Source organism: Glandiceps talaboti, chromosome 22 (assembly GCF_964340395.1).
Source record: "Glandiceps talaboti chromosome 22, keGlaTala1.1, whole genome shotgun sequence".
In the NCBI taxonomy this organism is placed as follows: domain Eukaryota; kingdom Metazoa; phylum Hemichordata; class Enteropneusta; family Spengelidae; genus Glandiceps; species Glandiceps talaboti.
Window position 1 is genome coordinate 4,647,535 of NC_135570.1, and position 23,365 is coordinate 4,670,899.

General features: G+C 33.2%; 1 protein-coding gene across 1 annotated transcript in view; it reads left to right on the forward strand.

The window, feature by feature from the left end:
* LOC144452437 (cadherin-23-like) overlaps positions 1-23,365 on the forward strand; it is a 135,248-nt gene that overhangs the window by 19,142 nt on the left and 92,741 nt on the right. The window contains exons 3-13 of the mRNA XM_078143530.1: positions 14,728-14,799; positions 15,567-15,718; positions 16,351-16,422; positions 16,844-16,930; positions 17,201-17,293; positions 17,521-17,634; positions 18,866-19,070; positions 19,453-19,592; positions 20,587-20,763; positions 21,395-21,547; positions 22,288-22,458. Of these exons, the coding sequence (XP_077999656.1) occupies positions 14,728-14,799; positions 15,567-15,718; positions 16,351-16,422; positions 16,844-16,930; positions 17,201-17,293; positions 17,521-17,634; positions 18,866-19,070; positions 19,453-19,592; positions 20,587-20,763; positions 21,395-21,547; positions 22,288-22,458 (1,436 nt within the window). The remainder of the gene's footprint in view (positions 1-14,727; positions 14,800-15,566; positions 15,719-16,350; positions 16,423-16,843; positions 16,931-17,200; positions 17,294-17,520; positions 17,635-18,865; positions 19,071-19,452; positions 19,593-20,586; positions 20,764-21,394; positions 21,548-22,287; positions 22,459-23,365) is intronic.

Genomic DNA, 23,365 nt, shown 5'->3' on the forward strand with positions numbered 1-23,365 from the left:
ATATACTTAGAAACAAGATGGCGAACCCCAAAGTTTCTTTTATTTCAAAAGGACCAGGAACAAACTTTCGTATGGCAAAATTTGGAGAAAAAAGAAGAACTTTGATTTTCAGGGAAGTTTATTGCGTAGGCACAGTCTATATATGCAAGTAACATATATATATTCATGCACAAGTTAAGATAGTACTTGAAATGTATGGCCATGAATTTATTTTAAGGACAGTAAAGGCAGCCGATTGCTAGTTATTATTCTTTGGGGTATGTTGATGTCCATTTAATGCAAATTACCCCTAGCCTTTGGACAGTTAATCACCATGTTATTGTCCGTTGAACTTTGCGATTTGGTCAGTTTCATTAACATGTGGTGTTTCTTGATTTCCAAAAATGTAATAACAATTGTAACTATTTGTAAGATTAGATATTCATTTTGTTTCACCATTTTGAAAAGGTTTGTTGTTGTTCAAAAATGGCCATGGTTGGAAAAGCAACAGAGGGACTATTGTCTGTTTTGTTACACATGAATACATATTGTGTTCATCCAGAGGTCAGGTACCTACAAAGGTGATGAGACTTAAGACTGAGGTGTGCATTTCATTATAAACTATGTCTGCATAAATGCTGTCTCATGGCAGGTACTTGCATGATTAGGTTTAACTACTCAATACGTTTTAAAAGAGAAAACCAGCACAGCTCTGAGAAATAATGTAAAGCATAGTTGTAAAATTTAGGTTTTGGAGAGTCATGTCATGACCTTACATTTAGTGAAATTATATGCGATTGCCACGAAAAATGGACATTGAAACTTCTTCCTCATTCATTGTTCAAGTTAACTCCTTGTCATGGACACATTGCCTCAAGGGAGTCAGCACAGATGTATAATTATGTTATAGGAAAACAAGGTGGATAGAAGAACGAGCTTTAACTTTTAAGTTTGGAAAGCTGTTAAATATTTTGAATATCTTGCATTTTTTTTTCTGTGTTCGTGTCTAGTTCAGGTTTTCCATTGTTTTTCAAATGGTCTCTGTGTTGTTTATTTCATCTTATCAGATGTAAAGCCATTACAGATTGAAAGAACAGAGTGTCTTTTTAACTTGATGGCAGTTTCCTCATCCACTATTTAAGTGAGACAATTTTTGCAATTTTTAAAAAAATTTGAATATGTAAAAAATAGTTTCGGGTTGGCAGTGAAAAGCTAGGCACGATCGGGTAACCAGAACCAAACAATTTTGTTAGGGCTAATATACAAAAAGTAGATACATGTACTGCAGTTGTGTCACTCTAAGTTATCGACAGGTCTGGATGTTGGGGTAAAATGTAATCATGCATGACAGCGAGCAGCTGACAATAGCTCTGATAGTAACATCTGGTATTATTTGATTTATGATACATGAAATGAATTAATATTTGTGGTTATTATAATTTAGCGCGTACATTAACAATTTACTTCATGATAACGTTTCACTTATAAGTGAAATGGAATACAAATTAAATCATACTGAAGTGTCACAGCAATCTTGCTTCATTTATTTCATTTAGAAAAATGAAATTTTTGTGAAATTTGCACAATCAAATGTTTTGCGTATTTTTAGAAGTTCACTTAATGTTGTAATAATTATATGCACGTCTGATTTACTCCTTCTACTGTATTATAGATTTTTCTTGTGTTTGTATTGGATGTGTATCTAATAACTTCTAAGAAAGAGAGTACATCATCCACTTTGCAACTCCAAATACATTAGACATCAAATATCGATTGATCGTCAAATTCTTTTTGTTGGCTTAGTACCTCTAATCATTTTTGTTAAGATAGTAGGTGTCAGTGATTTTAATTGACTGCAGTCAGAACACGAATTTGATAACAGTTATGAAATAGACAGTTTGACATGTAAGCTTTTAAGTTGTACATGAATTATTTGATCGTAATCCCCTGGGATACACATATATATATAAATCCAATCAAGTTTTCTTCAATTAAACCTAATGTGTGTTTCTTTAAAGTAAGCTCTAATGTGGAAGATGTGCGATGTTACTGTCTGTTACAGTTGCTAGGCAACAGAGGCAAATTTAGGTTGTTTGTTCCTGTATAGTAATAGGTATATCATCATCATTACTTGTTTGTTTTATTCTTATTGTCAATTTAATTCTACAATTAGGTTTACTTTACAAACAAAAAGTTAGTATATATTTGATAAGTAGTTAATGATAGCTTCAAGCAGGAAAATATGTATTTGTACGATGTCTACATGTACATCCGACTCATTTCTGTTATGCTTATGACAAATTATGACAGTGATATTATTGTTCTCCGGGGCTTCCTGGCATACACAAACATAAATCACTGACAAAGTACCTTTACACTGCCAACAGGTGACCATAGTCATATTACCACTATGCTTCAGTACAGAACACAGACTATACCATGTATCGTTACAAAATATAAATTATTTTCATCAAAACCATCTCATATGTTTGTGATGAATTTAAGCTCAGATTTACATCACATGTTAAATAATTCCTTGTCGATTTCAGATGATTTTGTGCCTTTATAGGGCATCTTTGTGGGTATGGGCTATTGTATGATAGGAATCAGCAGAAATACATGGTTTAGTCTTGCTGCTAGACGTTCGGGCTTTCTTTCGATGCTATAACTATAAGCAAACGAAGTTCGCATGTGAGGGCTTGCCCGAACAGTCTAGCGAATGTCATTTTCAGACCGGACATTCCATTGAGATTACGATAAGCGGTGAGTTGGGCCATATATGCATATATATACTTTAATATATTCAATCACTGCATGCAGGTGTTGACAAACACATTTATGTCATTACCATGTCTTATCAGTTTATTTAGCTATTGTCCTCTGTTTGTGCTTGTCGCTAATACGGTTCTCTGATTGGCAGTTATTTATATCGTGATGATATTTGCTAGACCTCGGATGTTCCATCCTCGATAGCGTTGTTCGGCTGTGTGTCGTATTTTATCGGAAGAACATCCGAGGGCTAGCTGATAGACTATACATGGTTGTACAATAAATATTCATGAGATGTTTTACACTGAAGGGAATGGATACTCAAGACTCATGAATATTCATGAGAGATGTTTTACACTGAAGGGAATGGGTACTCAAGACTCATGAATATTCATGAGATGTTTTACACTGAAGGGAATGGGTACTCAAGACTCATGAATATTCATGAGATGTTTTACACTGAAGGGAATGGGTACTCAAGACTCATGAATATTCATGAGATGTTTTACACTGAAGGGAATGGGTACTCAAGACTCATGAATATTCATGAGAGATGTTTTACACTGAAGGGAATGGATACTCAAGACTCATGAATATTCATGAGAGATGTTTTACACTGAAGGGAATGGATACTCAAGACTCATGAATATTCATGAGAGATGTTTTACACTGAATGGAATGGGTACTCAAGACTCATGAATATTCATGAGATGTTTTACACTGAAGTGAATGGGTACTCAAGACTCATGAATATTCATGAGATGTTTTACACTGAAGGGAATGGGTACTCAAGACTCATGAATATTCATGAGATGTTTTACACTGAAGGGAATGGGTACTCAAGACTCATGAATATTCATGAGATGTTTTACACTGAAGGGAATAAACACTTATGAGTATGTAGGTTGTTAACTGGCTATATTATGAAAGGAACAAATTTGGAAATCAGAGTTTGAAATAAGGTGAACTTTTGTTGTACTAAGTATGTCAGTGATATTGTTGTGTTCATAAATTAAATGATTTAGGTTAAGGAGACAAGTCCAAGATTTACTAAAAAATCACCATCTATTTAAATTACCTGACATTTTGGCTGTACACAGACAGTCTTTTTCAAGGCTGAAACAGTAAAAAGAAAAACAGACAAATTAAAAAGTGAAACTGTTGTACGAAATCATAGTAAAATGTAAACAACAGATCTAAAGTGTTGGTATAGTGGTAAAATGACATGAAAAGAACTGGAGAGTGTAAGCAAACTAATTGCCTTCTTCAAAGGCTTTTACTAGCAATAACCATGTTTTATTGTTTTTCAAGATTTGAGAAATACCTATAAGCCTTGTTAACTTTAATGGCTTGACCTTCACAGTATATTCGGTGTGTGTCGTATCCACATGAGGGAGTGATTATATGTGTAGTTACCATAATAGTACTGTTTGCTTTCAGTGTGACAACAAAAATTAGGTTACCTCAAGGCGTTTTACTTTATATGGAACATGATGTTTTTAGTCCCAAGAAGGAGGAGCTACTATGATGAACTACCTCTGTCCATCCAACTGTAATACAAAATATGTATTATATCATTTCTCTGAGATGCAATTTCAATCAAACCTGACACAAAGGTAACATCATGTGGCAAATATGCATGTCACTTTGTTTTATGATATATGCAGATTAGACCAAATGGCAGCCATATTTGTAGTTAAAAGTCAATATTTTACAGTATAACTCAAAACCTTATTTACATAGAGATTCCATTTAAGTGTCTACCCAATATTATCAAAGTAACTCTGTTTTATAGGCTGTATTGTCAAGCTGTATAGTATGTCAAAGTAATGTATTGTCACGCTGTATAGTACGCTAAAGTAACCCTGTTTAGGCTGTGTTGTCAAGCTGTATAGAAACGCCAAAGTAACCCTGTTTAGGCTGTATTGTTAAGCTATATTATAATAATAAGTCATAGTAAATTAAACCTGAATGAACTATATGGATGTAAAGTTAATTCTCTTGTCAAAACATATCAATGCTTATAAAGCCAAGAGATTTATATGTTGCATAAATAGTTCTTTGTGTGTACTCTCAAGCTGTGTTGAGATGTACAAAATTCCACTTAAACATAATGTATTATGGCACCAACCCCGGAGTGTAAGTACAATATTTATGATGTGGGATATTAGTGGATATGTACAGCTGTAGTCTTGAATATTAAAATGACCATATGGATGACAAATCAGTATTTATTTTAGATTTTCTTTTCATAGAACAACTTTCTTGTGTTTTTCTACTTGAAATAATCAATATGAAACAACATATGTCTAGTCTTTGTGTTACTCAATAAATTGCTAAAAATTAAAAAAAAAAACATGTAAATGTTTGTTATTGTATGTACAATAACAAACTTCTCAGACACTTTCTAGCTTTTTGCAATTTATTGAGTAACAAACATGGACTTGGTATACATTGTTTCACATTGATTATTTCAAGTAGAAAAACAGTTTTTTTTATGAATAAAAGATCCAAAATAAATACCAATATGTCATCCATACAGCCACTTTACAGTTTTGAAAATTAATTCCATGTTATTAGTCATGGTTTGAGTATGAGTAGTTTGTATGATTTGTATGATAATACTGATATTGATAAGTTGTAAGAAATAAAATCAAGTTAAAATGTCTTATTTTTTCATATTGTGTTGTCATGGCAACATTGTCATAGCACACAAATATTGTTTTGATGATAGCATTAATATTGGTTCCCTTCAAGCAAATTTGACAGTGCAGCAATTTTTTTGTGACTCAACAAATTTTGGTGTTACTCCCTTATCCTGAAGTGATGACTCATAAAATTGTCCAGTGTTTATTATTTTCACCCAAAACTAAAAATATTTGTCGTCAGAGGACACTGTTGTGTAGCACCACATAAGTTGTGAATACATACCAACTTATGAACAGCATGCTGTTGAATCGTTCTACCCCAGCTCTGCAATAAAAGACAGTATATGAACATCGCTTTAGAAACTGCAATTGATAGCCTCACAACAAAAGATGGTCATTTCCCTTGTATGAAAAGAGCAGGATATATGTAATGCATGTTATATTTAAAAAGTATGGCAAGCTAAAATATCAAATATGTTCCATTCAGTATTTTATACTCCGTATCTATTTGTATCTGTGAAAATCTAGTTATAATGGTCTTTTCAAGCCATTATGGAGTAGTGGGTGCCATATTGTGTGATTTAATCTGAAAGGATTGAGGGACATTTTTACGTCAAATTCTAATAAAAATGCATATTTTTTGCTGTGAATAACAAATTTAGTATTTTCAGGAGAGAGTGTGTATGTTGTAAGTATGTGTAATGTGTGGAAGTCAGATTTAGGGTGATCAAAACTACAGAAATTGGTGCAAAATATTTTGTAAATTCTTTGTTATAAATATGTGTTTTTAAAGAAAGATTTAAAATTATCAATTAATTACACTATCATATTGACTAATTCCATAAGAATGTAGGTAAGTAGCTAGAGCAGAAACCATTTGATATTTTGTTTTATAATCTGAATATAATAGCAACAATTAAACCACTGATGATTACTGGAGGTTAAAAATTAAAAAACCAACAAACAAAGCATTGTTGATTATTGGAGGTAAAGATTTAAAAACAACACACAAATCAATTTTTGACTACTCGAGGTTTAGGATGCAACAATTAACAAGTAAATCATACTGTAATTACTTAAGATGTAGAAACAACAAACCATCTAAAACTTGTCTGTTTATTTGTGTAGATAGAGAAATAAATTATCAAACACAGGCTGTTGATTACCAGAAGTGAAGATATAATACTCAAAGAAAACCACCTGTTGATTACAGGAGGTGAACAAATAACAAACTATCAAACATCTGTTGATTACAGGAGGTAAAGAATATAAACAATCAAACCACCTATTGATTACAGGAGGTAAACAAATAACAAACTAGTAAACAAACCACCTGTTGATTACAGGAGGTAAAGAATATAAACAATCAAACCACCTGTTGATTACAGGAGGTAAACAAATAACAAACTAGTAAACAAACCACCTGTTGATTACAGGAGGTAAAGAATATAAACAATCAAACCACCTGTTGATTACAGGAGGTGAACAAATAACAAACTAGTAAACAAACCACCTGTTGATTATAGGAAGAAATAACAATCAAACAAACAAACCACCTGTTGATTACAGGAGGTGAACAAATAACAAACTAGTAAACAAACCACCTGTTGATTACAGGAGGTAAAGAATATAAACAATCAAACCACCTGTTGATTACAGGAGGTAAACAAATAACAAACTAGTAAACAAACCACCTGTTGATTATAGGAAGAAATAACAATCAAACAAACAAACCACCTGTTGATTACAGGAGGTGAACAAATAACAAACTAGTAAACAAACCACCTGTTGATTACAGGAGGTAAACAAATAACAAACTATCAAACAAACCACCTGTTGATTACAGGAGGTAAACAAATAACAAACTATCAAACAAACAGTCTGTTGAGAAATTACAAACTATCAAACTAACAAACCACACATTGTCTTGTCTTGGAGTTAAAAGAATTTCTCCAAATAAAATAAAAATAAAGTAAGATTCCAACCTACATGTATATATACCTACCCAATTTTCTGAAGTCATGTTAGCAGAAACAAACAATTGTTTATGTTTTGCCATGTAGATGTGAACAAGAGGCATCATGTGTGATAATTTTCTGTTCTTTCCCTCAGGTACTGGAATGAGATTTGTGAAAATTATTTAACAGCATTTAATATTTGATCATTTACGTCATCTTTACAGGTTATCTTCACAAATAAAAAGTTTGAGTTCTTATATTATGAATGTATCATAGATTACATTCCTGTAGCTTTCAATGGATTTTATCTTTTTTTTTGAACCAAGATTGAAGAAATAAAATTATATTATGTTTGTTGTAGGTAAAAAAAATTAATATCAAGTTTGACCTGAAGCAAGGATTAGTTAAAATTTTATAAATATGTAAAGCGTAAAAAGTTTTTGACATTTATTCAGGGAGTCTTTAAGATATTTTTATGACATTGAATTTGTACTAGCTGCAACTGGGACATTTTAAAATTTATATTAAGTTATTTATATTCACTAAAAATCAGTCAGTTAGTTACAAAAAGACATTGTATCTGTTAATTAGTGTTCAATATTATCTGTAGGTAGTGTAGTGGTCAGTTTAAATTTTGAGTGAAAGCTTGGTTTTGAATCTGTTACCATGGTAAAATTGTACTAGTTGTAACTTGGGTATCATTTTTTGATCAGACAACCATAATATATTTACTGAAAATTATTAAAATACCAATAATTAGACATTGTACATGTTAATCAGTGGTTGATATTATTCATAAGTAGTACAGAAATAGGTTGAAATCATGATCACTGTAGTCAGGATGCCTACTGTGGTTTCGAAGTGAAGGTATAAATTGTAACGATACTGTATAGGAATTAGACTATGATCACTGTTGAAGGTGTGGATTTTAGGGTACGGACCCAAAATGCAATTTCATTTGATTTATCCTGTATGCAGCTACAAAAATACCTTTAACCTTTAGGTGATACAATACTGTTCATGGTACATGATATTATGAGTAAATTAGTGCACCTAAAAAAAACGTCTAAAAATTTTTTCAGTTGCAGCTGGTGCAGCTGTGAAATAAATATTTAAAAGGTGATTACCCTAAATCATAAAAAAGGCTTGTTTGAAAATATTATATTTATAGTAATTCCATTTGATGACAGACGGTATTGTGTTGAGTTAGATTTTAATAGTCAATATTGTTTCACATTGAATTTTCAAGTAGGAAGAAGCAATGATAAAATTGTTTGATAAATTAAAAATCCAAAATAAATACCAAATCCTCATCCATATGACCACTTTGAGGTAAATTTCCTATTAATATTCGTCAGTAAATAAAACTGAGAGGTCAAAAAGGAAGGAAAGGAATGCATTTACTTTGTAAAGTGAATATCCAGAGGGTATACATTTTAAGTAAATCTGTTTATACATATTTTATTGTGTGTAATAAAATCGATGCCTCAATGGGATGACACTGTCTCCAGTCATCATAATATATTGATTGTTTGTTATTAAATACCTCCAGGAAAGATGTAAAATTCTATCTGCTGATTAAAATGCCTGAAGGAAAGACACAAAGGACTATCTCCTATTGCTTGCATTTGATAGTGGTAACAGTCATATCAGAGAACTGTATACATGTACACATGATATAATTTCCTGTTTGCCCTCACCATTACTGTAATGGCTAAATCATGTTTCTTTTGTTCAAAGTCCGTAAGTGTGTTGACATTAGCATAGGGCCGAATAAGACACCTGTACTATGGTTATGATGTCTTCCCTTTGAAAAGATTCTTGTTAGGTACATTTCGGCTGAATAATCTAGCTTTATAAATAATGTCATCTCTGGGATAAATGTGGTGAATATACACAGTGTTACGCCTGGATATTTTCATCGCTAGAACATTTTGAGATTTTACAGTCTTCCACTACGTTCTAAAAGACTAATTTTTATGGTGCACTGTTTATATGCAAAGAGGCATGTTAGTCACTACTTATCATTGAGTTTTCATTTTAGTGAAATAAATGATAATAAGTCTTCAGTGAAAATTTCCAGGTTAATTCACAGTATTTAGTCGCATGTTTCATTGTACATATGACTTGTACTATTTCTCTGTACTTTCTGTAGAAAATGTTGTCATTTAGACGTTGAAGTAATCAATAATCCTGTCTGTGTCATGGATGTGTACTAATTACAGTCATTTGTACAGCGTATAAAATACTAATTGCATTTATTGGGATCATAACAACATTTTTACATGGTCCAGTGATCATCTTCACCATTTTTATTTGACCTCACATGACCTATTTTTAATATACTGATATGACCTTTTCATTGATGTGTGACCTTTAATACTGTTATTAATACAGCCAATTTTATCTAAGCTTGCTGAACTACATGTAGAGTTTGTGTGTGTCACAATAGAGAACTTGCAAACCCACCATGATGAATGTTGCATCATGGGAAATGATAATAAACACTAATCAATTAGTATTATGAACAATATTTTTATATTGTTTGTAACCACAAATGATCAATTCATAGTCACCCTGACCATTTATTTTATCGGTAGCTCCAGATTAGATAATATGATAACCTCAGATAATCCCATAGTCCTTTGCGTCTGAGCATGCTCAGTCTGGATTGCAAGTTCCCTATTGTATTTTTATCTTGGATTATAGAGTATTGGTAGACAAAAATAACACAGACACACTGACTCTTTACAAATGAAAATAGAATGTAAATAAAAGACATTGTTACCACTAAAGTCATGAAAGTCTGGAAAATATATTCAAAATGTTACACTTTAATTTATAGTCTACTGCCAATTGGCTTGGTAGCAGTGTAGTATATCACAATATTGTATTTTGTTTTCCGACATTTATAAAGATTCAGCACATCTGAAGTTGGTCATATCTACCAATATTGTGTGATTTAAGATAAAATTTACATGTTAGTACCACATGCTGTTTCAGAAAGGTTTAATAGCTGAAATATTAGCTGTGATGTTTCAGAAAGGTTAGCTGAAATTAGCCGTGATGCAACCTTTAAATATTAATAATGATTTATTCACTCAACCTTAACTATATATTACTCTGTTTAATGCCAATGTTGTATTCAGACACAGAGTATGTAGGTCAATAAAAAGCTATCCAGTCACATTGTTTGCACATCGTATACTTTCTATTTTCAATGATACCATAGTCAGACACTGGTATGTTGGTATGCAGGTGATGTCATTTGTTTTGTTCTGGGGTTAAAGGTCAAGGAGGTACACCCTGAGATGAGTCAATATATTCTAGCTTAGTCAGCTCCACCCTTAAATGTTTTATTGTATCATCCACACACACAATATATCATGTCTCATAAAGGGGACCTATATCCACACACATATCATGTCCCTATAGGCTATGTATGTCTCGTAAAGGTGACCCTATCCACACACATATTATGTCCCTATGTATGTAAAGTTAACCCTATCCACACACATATTATGTCCCTATATGTCTTGTAAAGGTGACCCTATCCACACACACATATTATGTCCCTATGTTTATCTTGTAAAGGTGACCCTATCCACACACACATATTATGTCCCTATGTATGTCTCATAAAGGTGACCCTATCCACACACACATATTATGTCCCTATGTTTATCTTGTAAAGGTGACCCTATCCACACACACATATTATGTCCCTATGTATGTCTCATAAAGGTGACCCTATCCACACACACATATTATGTCCCTATGTTTATCTTGTAAAGGTGACCCTATCCACACACACATATTATGTCCCTATGTATGTCTTGTAAAGGTGACCCTATCCACACACACATTATGTCCCTATGTATGTCTTGTAAAGGTGACCCTATCCACACACACATTATGTCCCTATGTATGTCTTGTAAAGGTGACCCTATCCACACACACATTATGTCCCTATGTATGTCTTGTAAAGGTGACCCTATCCACACACACATTATGTCCCTATGTATGTCTTGTAAAGGTGACCCTATCCACACACACATTATGTCCCTATGTATGTCTTGTAAAGGTGACCCTATCCACACACACATTATGTCCCTATGTATGTCTTGTAAAGGTGACCCTATCCACACACACACACACACACACACACACACACATATTATGTTCTTATGTATGTCTCATAAAGGTGACCGTATTTTTAAAAATGTTTCTCATTACTTTTTCATGGGAACTATGGGTCGGTCAGTCATTTTGTTTAAAAGAAAAAGGTAAAAAAAACAAAAAAACCATGATTCTCTACATTTCGTATTTTCTTCCTCTTTATCTTCATTTTATTGGATTCCCCGGTAACAAAGCCTTTCCCAGCTTCTCTACCCAACTGGCATGTTCTCAGCCCCACCAACAGGTGTCATTGCCATGACTGTAGATGACATCAACAGTCTAGACACTTGCATATTCTTGCCAGAGAAGGTGCTTTTCTGCAAAATATTAAGGGCGAGCAAAAATAATTTTTTTATATGTCTGAGCTGAAAATTTGGGTCGGTCGGTTAATGAGAAACAGAAAAAAAATAGGTTCACCCTAATGTTATGGGTTCGGGTTTCAATCCCATGTTCTCCCATTCGTATTTATTCTAACAGTGGTGATGAAAGGTTACATAGGATTATTCTTTTGTTCTGGACCAATTTTTTTTTGATACCTCTGCCAGAAAACTGTCTTTTCACACCGAAATGTTAATCCTTATATCTGAACAGGGCTTTTAGATATTTCACAATATGCTTCATAATTAGTGTAAACTCAATAAAACTATATTAATGTAGTCTAAACTTTTCAATTTCCAACACAGTTTTGGAAAGCTGTGTCTAAAGTTTTCGTCCTTTTACTAAGGACTTCATCAGCAGACTTAAGTAATTACTATATACTAACACAAACTGATGAAGTCCTTAGGTATGAGACACAGCTTTCTAAAACGAAAACGAAAAGTTATACTACAATATGGCTACCACACAGTTTTAACTTGCATAGAAATATAAAATCAGTTAAAATTATTTCATTTTGGGAATTTCAAATATATGCAGTATTTTGTTTATTGACAGACTTCTTGTTTTCATCAGAACTGTTTCTCAACTGTCATGGTTGTATATGATCTCAATAAAAACCAATACTGACATACTTTAAATGCTTCAAACAGAAAACATTGCAAACTCCGACATCTAAAAAGTTGTCTATATTCATGATATGTACCATAAATTTTGTGGGGACTGTTATCATTAAGAGACTTTTGTAATTCAGATAGATATCATGTGCATGTCATGCCATAAAAACAGTTTCTTTTAAATTTATTGTATTCTGTTACTTTATTGTCTTACTTTTTATTGTCAGGGAAAGTTGTCTTGCAACAGTACAGAAAAACATACACAGTAAAATACAAAATATGAAGACATCAAAAACTGAGTAGTATAGTACATACAAACAGACCCACTTTTCGTTTATTTCTTACATTCTTTCTGATTAAGTTCTGATGGCAGAGAGAGTACATAACTGAACTGAGCATGACATGGTCTTAAGGATAATGTTTTATACCTACGACCAAAGGAAAGCATATCAAAATACTGAGCTAACACGTGGGAAGTGTCATTGGTAATTTTTGTAGCTTTAACAAATACTTGATTTTCACATACAGTGATTTTTTGCTTTTACGTTCTTACAGTTGGAGGTCAAGTGTTCCCTTGAAATTCCTATAGCATAGAGATTTGATATTTACACAATAGTGGATGTCATTGATATGTAGATGAACTTCTGCCTTCACCAAAGAATTATAACCTAGGTATAAAGACTGAATGACAGATAACTGACTTTAAACAATGGAGGGTGTCTGACACCTGCTTGACAATTGACACAGAAAAATATTCAGTTAAAAGTGTATTTGTTGATGGTGGGTGGAGATCGACCTAGATATGTTGAAAGTAGACTTGTAGCTACAGATTGTAGAGTGTAATGCAGTTGGTTTCATCGTATTGAATATAATTTTACAGAAAATAAATCTCTTCATTATTTTAGCTGTTGTTTTTAAAACTTTTCATTTGTAAACCATGTTTCAACTGTTGATTCGTGAACAGAATTTCACCTTTTTATTTTTAAGTAATCAATTTTGCATTTTTTTGTAAATTTAGATGTAATATGTATCATAAAAGGATGTGAAATAATACATGCAGAAAATTTCTGAAATTTGTGAAATTTGTGATGATTCCCAATAGATGAATGTAGCTGTTGTCATATTCCTGATGAGTGCCCTCTATGGTCATTATGTCAATTCTTTTGTTTAAGGGTCTGACACTGAAATATATTACATTGAGGGCCCTCTTACTGTGAAATACTAAATTTTCATTTTCACCATTTTCGCTGGTGTAGTTTTTCAGCTAAAATAAAATCCTTGAAACTATTTTTTATTCATAGATACTATGCATACCTCCCTATGTATATGACAATTAGATCCTTGAAATTCAAACAATTTTTCTTTTCATTTTGAAAGTATAGCATTTGACAGTATTTGAGTTCTGTGAATTCTTTTCTTGTGATAAAGATGAGAGCAAACATTTTTTTTGTATTCGTGAAATTTTAGGTTGCAATTGTGTGAAACCTATTTACCCGCTATAGTCCTTTTACTTTGGTATACTTTGCATTGAAAAGTTATTAAGTCCTATTTTTAATATGATTTGAATAACAGATGCATTTTCATGTGTGTACCTAAACTATTGGATATACTATATTCAGTTTTCATGATACAATTTCATATGTAGGCATTTTTGGATGCGGACCCAAAATTCAATTTGTTTGGCTATATTGCACTGATGTGTACTGCTACACAAATATGTTTACCAAGGAGATTTAATACTGTTCAAAGTGTACAATATCACAAATAAGTCATTAATTCTCACAAAACAGTTTCAAAAATTGTTCCTGTTGCAGCTAGTGTACGTTTAAAATGTAATTTTTGGTAATTGACAATAATGATTTGTTATATTGCATATTTTCATTTGACTTCTTTCTGCAATTTAGAAATCAAATTTAGTCTTATTCTCTGAACCCTAGATATTTTCGCCATTAGAAAATTTTGTGATTTTACGGTCTTCAACTGGTTTCCTAAAGAATAATTTTTCACTAATACTAAAGAAGGTTTTTCAGTCACTACTGTGGTACTGATTTTTGCGGTTTTTGTTTTCCAGTGAAATAAGTGAAAACAAGTCTTTACCGAAAATATTGAGGTTTATAGGAGCTGATCTATAAGCATACATACTCCATTCATGGACTTGGTTATAAAAACCCCTTAATGTATTTATATGTTTTTGTTTTTCAGAGTGTGATTTTGATCAAGCCCCTTTAGATTCAGGTACCTTATTCATTGCAGCTAACGAAGAAGAACCAGCAGGTAAAACATCACCCCCATATCCTAACTGTTAAGGTAGATAAATACCACAGGGACCAACTTCCTTGAAAATCTAAGTCCTTAAAATCTCTCCAAACTTTGCTATATAAAAGCTTGCTCCTAGACCTTTGAAATAACAAAAGACATTTTTGGATTCATGTTCTTGTTTTTTCATTGGAAGTCGGCCATCAGTTATTTTTCAAGTGTTAAGAAAATATTTGGCAGCCATATTGGATTCTAAAATTTTGATATTATTTTGACCTATATTTCAAAAAATTGTCCGGTGGCCCCTGATTTTTCTTCTTCTTGAATTTAACTAAAACATGGGTTCTAGTTACTTGAACAAAGCAATGGTTAATTTAAAGGTTTTTGTTTTTTGCTTATGTTGATTTGTAACGGAATTGATACCACAGAACTTGGACTTTCGAGTGCCATTTTATTTTTGAACATTTGTGTTCAATTATTATTAAATGACTATATAAATAAATCTACTTTTTATTTACTGCCATTATTCACAATTTACTGACTAATGTGATTCCATTTTCACACTCATAAAACACAACTATCATTTTCAGCAAGATAAATTGAGAGCCAAAATACTGCATTGGCCAATCAACTATTGGCTAGTTGATAACATAGATACAAGCTACAATTTGGCTTGATGGCTTCCTTTCTATAGAAATACAAACTGTAAAATATACATATCATGTACATTGTCATGTATTTCTGGACAAACGGATACGTTATAATCATATTTATTGGTGTTGCAGACACTTTGCTTCAGAGCCTGCTTGTTGATGGAGATATAGATACAGGTATTCGGCTAGAATTAGAAGATACTACAAGCGCTGTTGATTCACTTGTTTATGTACAGCTTGATGGCAAGAACATTACATGGAAAGAAGCATATGATATTGATCTGGTATGTTTGGTTTTACCATGAATAAATATATTGAATTATGTGTCATTTATGGTAATTTTACAGTTCTACTAGTTTTACAGAACTCTGAATTTCCTCACATATCCATCTGCTTGTATCTGTCATGATCCATGTTGTTTTGAATAATTTTTGCACAAGTAAACTGAGGTTCAATTACTCTAGGCATGGTTCAGTATGTGTATATATGTGTGCAAGTGCATGTGTGTGTATGTGTGCGTGCATGTGTGTGTGTGTGTGTGTGTATGTATGTGTGTGTTTGTGCATGTGTGTATGTGTATGTATGTGTGTGTGCGTGTGTGTGTGTGTGTATGTGTGTTTGTGCATGTGTGTATGTGTATGTATGTGTGTGTGCGCACGTGTGTGTGTGTATATATGTGTGTGTGTGTGTGTGTGTGTGTGACTCAAAGTCAAAAATGAGTGGAGTCTCTATCATGGTAATAGACAGACAGACTAACAGTTTGAGCGAGGATAAACCCAATTTTGGTAAGTTAAACAACAGCATCACCTCATCAGTGATTGACACATGAATGTTACTCTTAATGTTCCATAGTTTTACACAGCATTTTGAATAATTCGCAAACAGTTTCATTGTCATATCCATTGTATATTTTCAGTCAACCAATCCAGATGATTTGTATTTCAATGTCAAATGTTATAAACCACAGAGTAACACCAATGCTAGAACGGTAAGAATATTTTCTTCACAGATTACTAGCTAGTAAAGCATATAAAGTAGTATGTTAAAAGGGTAAATAAAATGATAATGATGATGTTGATGATGAGGACAAAGATAATGGTGATGGTGACAACGATGATGATGATGATGATGACGACGACGACGACGACGACGACGATGACGACGATGATGACAATGATGACAATCGATGATGAAGGTGGTGATGGTGATGATGATGGTAGTCAATGAAATTATATGAATTGAATTAATATGCAAAATTGACATGCATATTTCGTTATATATTTTCTTAAGTGTATTCCTTTGTGTCAATTTAGAATTAAATAAAAACATTACTAATTATGTAAACATTGAAAATCAATTTTGTGATGTATTGCGAGTTTTATTGACAAATTTCGTGTTGTTATTTTCAGACTCTTCCAGTGGTAATAACTTTGTATGACATCAATGACATAGATCCAGATTTCGTCAATGGACCATACTATGTGGAAGTCAATGAGGTAGGCTGTTTTGTTTATTTAGTTACTTAACAATTTGATTCAATATGAAGCCCCCCCCCCCCCCCCCCCCCCCCCCCAAAAAAAAAAAAAAAAAATCCTTTGGTTCCGGTTACCTGACCCCACCTAGTTTTTCACTGCCAGCCCTAAACTTTTTTAATGTATTCAAGAAAAAAATAATAAAATCGCGAAAATTGTGAAGTCTCGCAAGAAATAGTGGATTTGAAAACTGACATCCAATATAAATTTGTACCTGGTTTTTGTAACTTTCAGTTAACTCCACCAGGATTTGGTATATACTATGATATTGATGCTGATGATGGAGATATAAAAGGTGATAAGACCAAGCTAACATACAGTATTACAGTAAGTAAATGACTCAACTGTTTGTAATATTTGCAAAATTTGTTAATATCTACAATTTTCAATTTCCTGGACAAGCTATAAAGTCTTTTAAAATAATTATTGTATGTGACACAATGCAATTTTTTTTGCTAAAGTTCACCCACAAATGGCTACAGTACAAGTTAGTAAACTTTTTATTTCCTTTCGAAATTTCATTGCATTACACGTTTTTTGCTTTTCCTTTGTAGGGTTCAGGGGCAGAGTATGTCGAATTTAAATCATTGAATACCCCTGAAGTTATACTCATCAAAGCACTAGACTTTGAAACTGATCCATTCTACAATGTCACTCTCCTAGTCATGGTAAGTTGACGTTTTTTTTCTCTAAATTCATGACAGTTATTCAGAACTTACTTAGTTGTAAAATACAATGTAGGAATATTAGATATTACATGTCCCAAACTGTCACATATAATATGTTAGTTAGTTTAAGACTTTCACTATACTCAAAAGATGAACTCAATAATATCATCATTGCTCCAGAGTTTACATGTTGTAAGTCGACCTCAGTATAAAGTCCAGTGATACATTTTAATGGGACAATTAAAGGTGTCACTGAATTTGGCATAAGTGAATAATTAATAGGTTTGAAACCTAGGAAAACAGCTCTCCAAGACTTTAAATTTTGTGTCAAATCTTTCGAAAAAGAGCAGCGGTGACACAAAATTATCCTTTTCAGTAACTCACTGGTTAGGATGCTACCCATAACTTGGACTCCTTTTGACATTATTAAAAGCATATACATGTGTGTACCACAAATGAATGTACTATAAAATATATGCAAATGAACATGTAAGAGTAGAAATGAATGAAATTCTCTGAGATACATAACTGGAGTGGCGATGGACAGTTACCCAAAGTATCTGTCATGTTTATTGAAGAATGTCAGACATTGCAATATATCGTATACAGACACCTTCATTACTCAATTTAGATAAAACAGTTTGTGATGAACAAATAAAAACAACGTTTTCATAGCTTTTAATGCTGTGAAGTACATATATACAACAAAGCCATCTATTCTTGGTTTCTCCTTTCTTAAAATGACTACTACAAACAAAGTTTCAAAACAAAGCACAATGATTTCTTCCAGTTTTCCAGTTCCAACCAACCAGCTTTTCAGAGGGTTTAATGAAACCAAACTGTGTTCTGTGTATATAAAACAAAAGTTATTGTAACACTATGTATATTCATCATGGAAGCACTGAGATTCATACACAAGTTCTCTTCTTCCACTTTTGATTGACAAACAAACATGTTTTGAACAAATTAATTGTTTCGAACAAATTACTTGTCCTTCAGTGTTTAACTGGATGGACAGAATGATTCAAATTTGCTATATATTGAAGCCAACGTTTTCATACCTCCAGCAAATTTGGATCATTCTGTCAGATCCTGTTAGACACTGAAGAACGACAACTGATTATGTTCAAAGCTTTTCTATTTCTCAATCAAAAGTGGAAGAAGAGTTATTGTTATTGAAAAGTTATTGTATATCCAACCCTTATATCTGTGATTCTGTTTTTGTTTGTAGGATGCTGGAATTCCACAGAGGACTGGTACCACATATTTATACATCAATGTCACAGATGGAGATGATCAGAATCCCGTTTTTACAAGTACACAGTACACAGCCACTATTACTGAAGAACAGGAACATTTACCACTCAATATAACACCAGCTATTCATGCATATGATCCTGATACGTTGAATCAACCCATCGTGTTTAGCTTTGCAAGTAAGTATATTATTAATAAAACTGTAGCTATTTATCCGAGAATAAATATTCCTGGGATCTGGGTTCGTACTTTGTAATGAAATTTCTACTCACATAGTCAAAATATTTCGAAGCGAATCCTGATGTCTCATCAGGATCTTTAAGAGTGTAGAATATTTTTACTCTGTGAGCAGAAATTTCCTATAACTAAGTATAAACCCAAAGTTGATGAACATTCATTCTCGTAACTTACAAAATGTTGCTTTTTCCTACCTGTGTTATTGCTATTATAATACCGACAGAGTTACAGTAATAATGTAAATTTCTAGTAAGAAATAGTAATAACTGTTTATTTGTGCAAGCCCATCTTTATTTGATGTCTTTGTTTTCCTTGTTTTCCTAGATCCTGATGATTTACTAGACGACACACTTTCTGAATATGAGTTCTTCCGAATCAACCGAACCACAGGACAAGTAGGTGTTCTACATAGCATAGATAGAGAACAGGATGCAGATGGCGAGAACATATTAGTAAGAATTAGGGTGAGTGCGAAAACATTTCATACCAGGAAACTTTTGGCTAATGTAGGAATAAATTGCAGTGTTAAAGTCTCCTCCCTTTTGCTAAACTGTGGACTACATGTACGGGTGCAGCCAATGAGTCAATTTTCTGAATTCATTCAGAAATCAAAAAATTTGTTAATGAAATACCGGTATATTGAGAAAGTGATAACTGTTTGTATGTGTCCTCACATTGTAACATATCATGACATGCCCTCTCGCTAGATCCACATGCCCAGAAATATGTGTCTGTCTCTCCTCTCTTCATATTGCCTGGGTATACTCTCCACTGCCCCTCCCATCATTCAACTTCGTCTTCTCTTCAAAACTCATATTTACATTTGCCATTAGGTCGATATAACGCCAGAAAAAGAACAATGAATCACTCTGGATATTGAGCTTTATGAAATTCCACTTTTCTACATGTGATAATGCTCACATTCTGCCTGTATTTCCAACACCCTTCCCGTCTCTCCTTACCACTCTTTATTTAGTCAATAAAGAGAGAATTATGTACAGCTGAAAGACAAAAAAGTAGCCAGGAAAAGAAGAAGAAAAGTTTTCTATCATCACAAAAATCAATGAGCCTGTTGATCAATATCACATGCAAAATAAGTTTTATTTCACCACAAAAAATTGATCATTCAATCGATCAATCATTCAACCAAATAATAAATCAATCAATAAATCAATCAATCAATCAGTTACATGCTCCCTGACCCCTGTGGTATTATTGCTAAATGTGAATGTAATATGCTGCCTAGTAGTAAAATGGCATGAGTATGGTGTATTGATAGAAGTGTGTGAATTCTTTCTTTTCTTAAGCTGTCTTATTCTGTTGACGTTGAGAAAGATTGACTTATGAATGTACAATTTAATGAGAACTACCCACTTTATTACTGTTTATGTAGAAACTTTGGATAACTCATCAAGTGGTAAGAATCATATACTATCAATGAAAATTGTTTGTTTTCAGGCTGCACAAGAAGACAAGCCAAGATATCGATATAATTTTGTATTGGTACAAATCAAAGTATTGGATATTAATGACAATGCTCCAGAGATGCTTCAAGAATCATATAATGCATTTTTAACAGAAGACGCTCCACCTGGAACCTTTGTTACAGAGGTGGAAGCAATTGACAGGGATGAGGTGAGTTTGGCCATCCTTGTTACAGAAGTGGAAGCAATTGACAGGGATGAGGTAAGTTTGGCAACCTTTGTTACAGAGGTGGAAGCAATTGACAGGGATGAGGTGAGTTTGGCCATCCTTGTTACAGAAGTGGAAGCAATTGACAGGGATGAGGTAAGTTTGGCAACCTTTGTTACAGAGGTGGAAGCAATTGACAGGGATGAGGTAAGTTTGGCAACCTTTGTTACAGAGGTGGAAGCAATTGACAGGGATGAGGTAAGTTTGGCAATCTTTGTTACAGAGGTGGAAGCAATTGACAGGGATGAGGTCAGTTTGGCAACCTTTGTTACAGAGGTGGAAGCAATTGACAGGGATGAGGTCAGTTTGGCAACCTTTGTTACAGAGGTGGAAGCAATTACTGTATTATGTTAATACTACAATATCCTGTATTGTGCATCTAAAGAAATGTTTATATTCCATATATGGGCTTTGCTATTCCATGCAAGGTCATAGCTTATATCCCCCCTCCATAGTTGGGTACTTCCTCACAGAACTCATAATTTAGGCCGTGGTCAATTATTTTCAATAAATTCTAAAGTTCTTGTTTTCCAGTCTGTAAGATTCATTCAGTCCTAAATGTGTTTCTTTTCAGGGTGACAATGCTGTGTATGAATTTGTTATCACTCCTGCTGACATTTTTGAAATTAAGACAACTACAGCTGGTCCATTTCACTTTGGTAGAATCACAGTCAAAGATACATCAGGTTTAGATGCAGATCATGGTCGTGAATATTACAATGTTACTGTAAGTATACACCAGAAAAAAATTCAACATTTTCATTATTTTATTTTCACATTTTCTCTACTGTACAATATTAAGCTCCCTCAATTAAGTACTTTGTTTGTTGTCCTTGAATTTCCCAAAAAACCTACCAGGCAGACAGGGAAACAAACAAACACAGAAAAAAACACAATGCTAGCATGTCATGTAAAATTCACTTTTCTGTTGGTTCATTTTCTGTTTGTACCTAAATCTACTACACTGGTGAAATACAAATGTCAAAATTCAAAGTTTGTTTAACTATTTAGAGATATGTGTAGTTATTCTGAAGATAACTGTATGATTTGTCCATTTACAATTGTATAAAATATAGCCCTCAGTGAAAATTGTCAGCAAAACGAAATGTGTTTGTCTTTTCTAAATCTACCAACAAATCTAGCCACATGTGGATGGTAAACAAAGAATTTAAGTGATGGTGCCTTTATCTCTTTATGTAATATCACTGTTAGTTGTATTGTAGCACTGGAATGCTCTTATTTGAAATGTTTAGTATAACAACATTTAGTCACTGTTTCATTAATCAACAGTGCAGTAAAAATATCAGATGCTTTCAATATCATATCTGATATGTTATTTATTATTGTTTGTTGAGAACGCCACAAATGGAATGAAATTATTCAACTCTATGAAATGTTTACAGTTTATCACCAAAATATTAATATGCACACTTCAAGTATTTCTGATATTTGTATGTTTCATTACAGGTGTATGCCAAAGAAACTCTTACAGCAGAGGAACGCGAAAGCAATATATCAACAATTTACATCAAGATTGAAGATGTCAATGATGAAAGTCCAGTGTTCAGCCAGCCATTTTACTCCGGGTCTGTTTACGAAAATGCAACTGTGAATGAGCTTGTCACTATGACAACCCAGGTAAGATTGTACTGCAATCCACCATACTTTTATAAAAATAGTTTATATTGGTATGATTTGCTGTCAATAAACATAACATTTTGGATAATACATTTTGCTAGCTAACTCCAACTGGAATATTTCTACATTGTGATAAAAAGTGATGCATGGTGAAAAAATCTTTTAGCATGGTATATAAACTCCCCAAAGTATGGCAACTTTTCTTTCAGTTTACAAAGATAAATGAATTTCCTTGCTAGCAAACTAAATAACACAGTTGATCAAGAATGGTTCCTCTGAGTCAGAGAGAATCACAGACAATCTACTGGATGGTGCATTTAAGTCTAAAGCTTACAAAATACCAAACAAAAATGTATGTCTTTACCACAGTCCTGTGAGCACCTTGTACCTACATCAGACACAGAGTTCAAGTAAAAATCTCATACTTCAATATGTGAAGCCAACCAGAATCCATCTTACAATGTAACACTCCACATTCGAAATTGAAACAAAGAGAACCACCAAACAATAAGAATAACATCGTTATCTGGACTTGAGCCTGAGCTCTTTTCGAAACAGAGCATTCTGAGGTATTGCACCCGGATGTTTCAGTGCATTACATGTTGTCATTGGTTGAGTATTAAAATTCACTCAGTAGTTGAGCTTTGTAACTCATATTGTGTCAGATGTAGGAACAAGGCACTCACTCACAGGGAGGTGGGGGTGTTTATGATAAGCATGTTGTTGTTAAATTGCCTGAGTATACATGATTCCACTAGAGTGGAAAACACTAGATGAAAGACGTCATATCGCCCGTCTTATAATGTTCCATAAGATACATAATCACCTTCTCGACATTTCCTGGGTCTGAGCCTTCATTTATGAAGTTGATCCTTATAATGGAAGAAGAAGAAGTCTTAGGATTTGG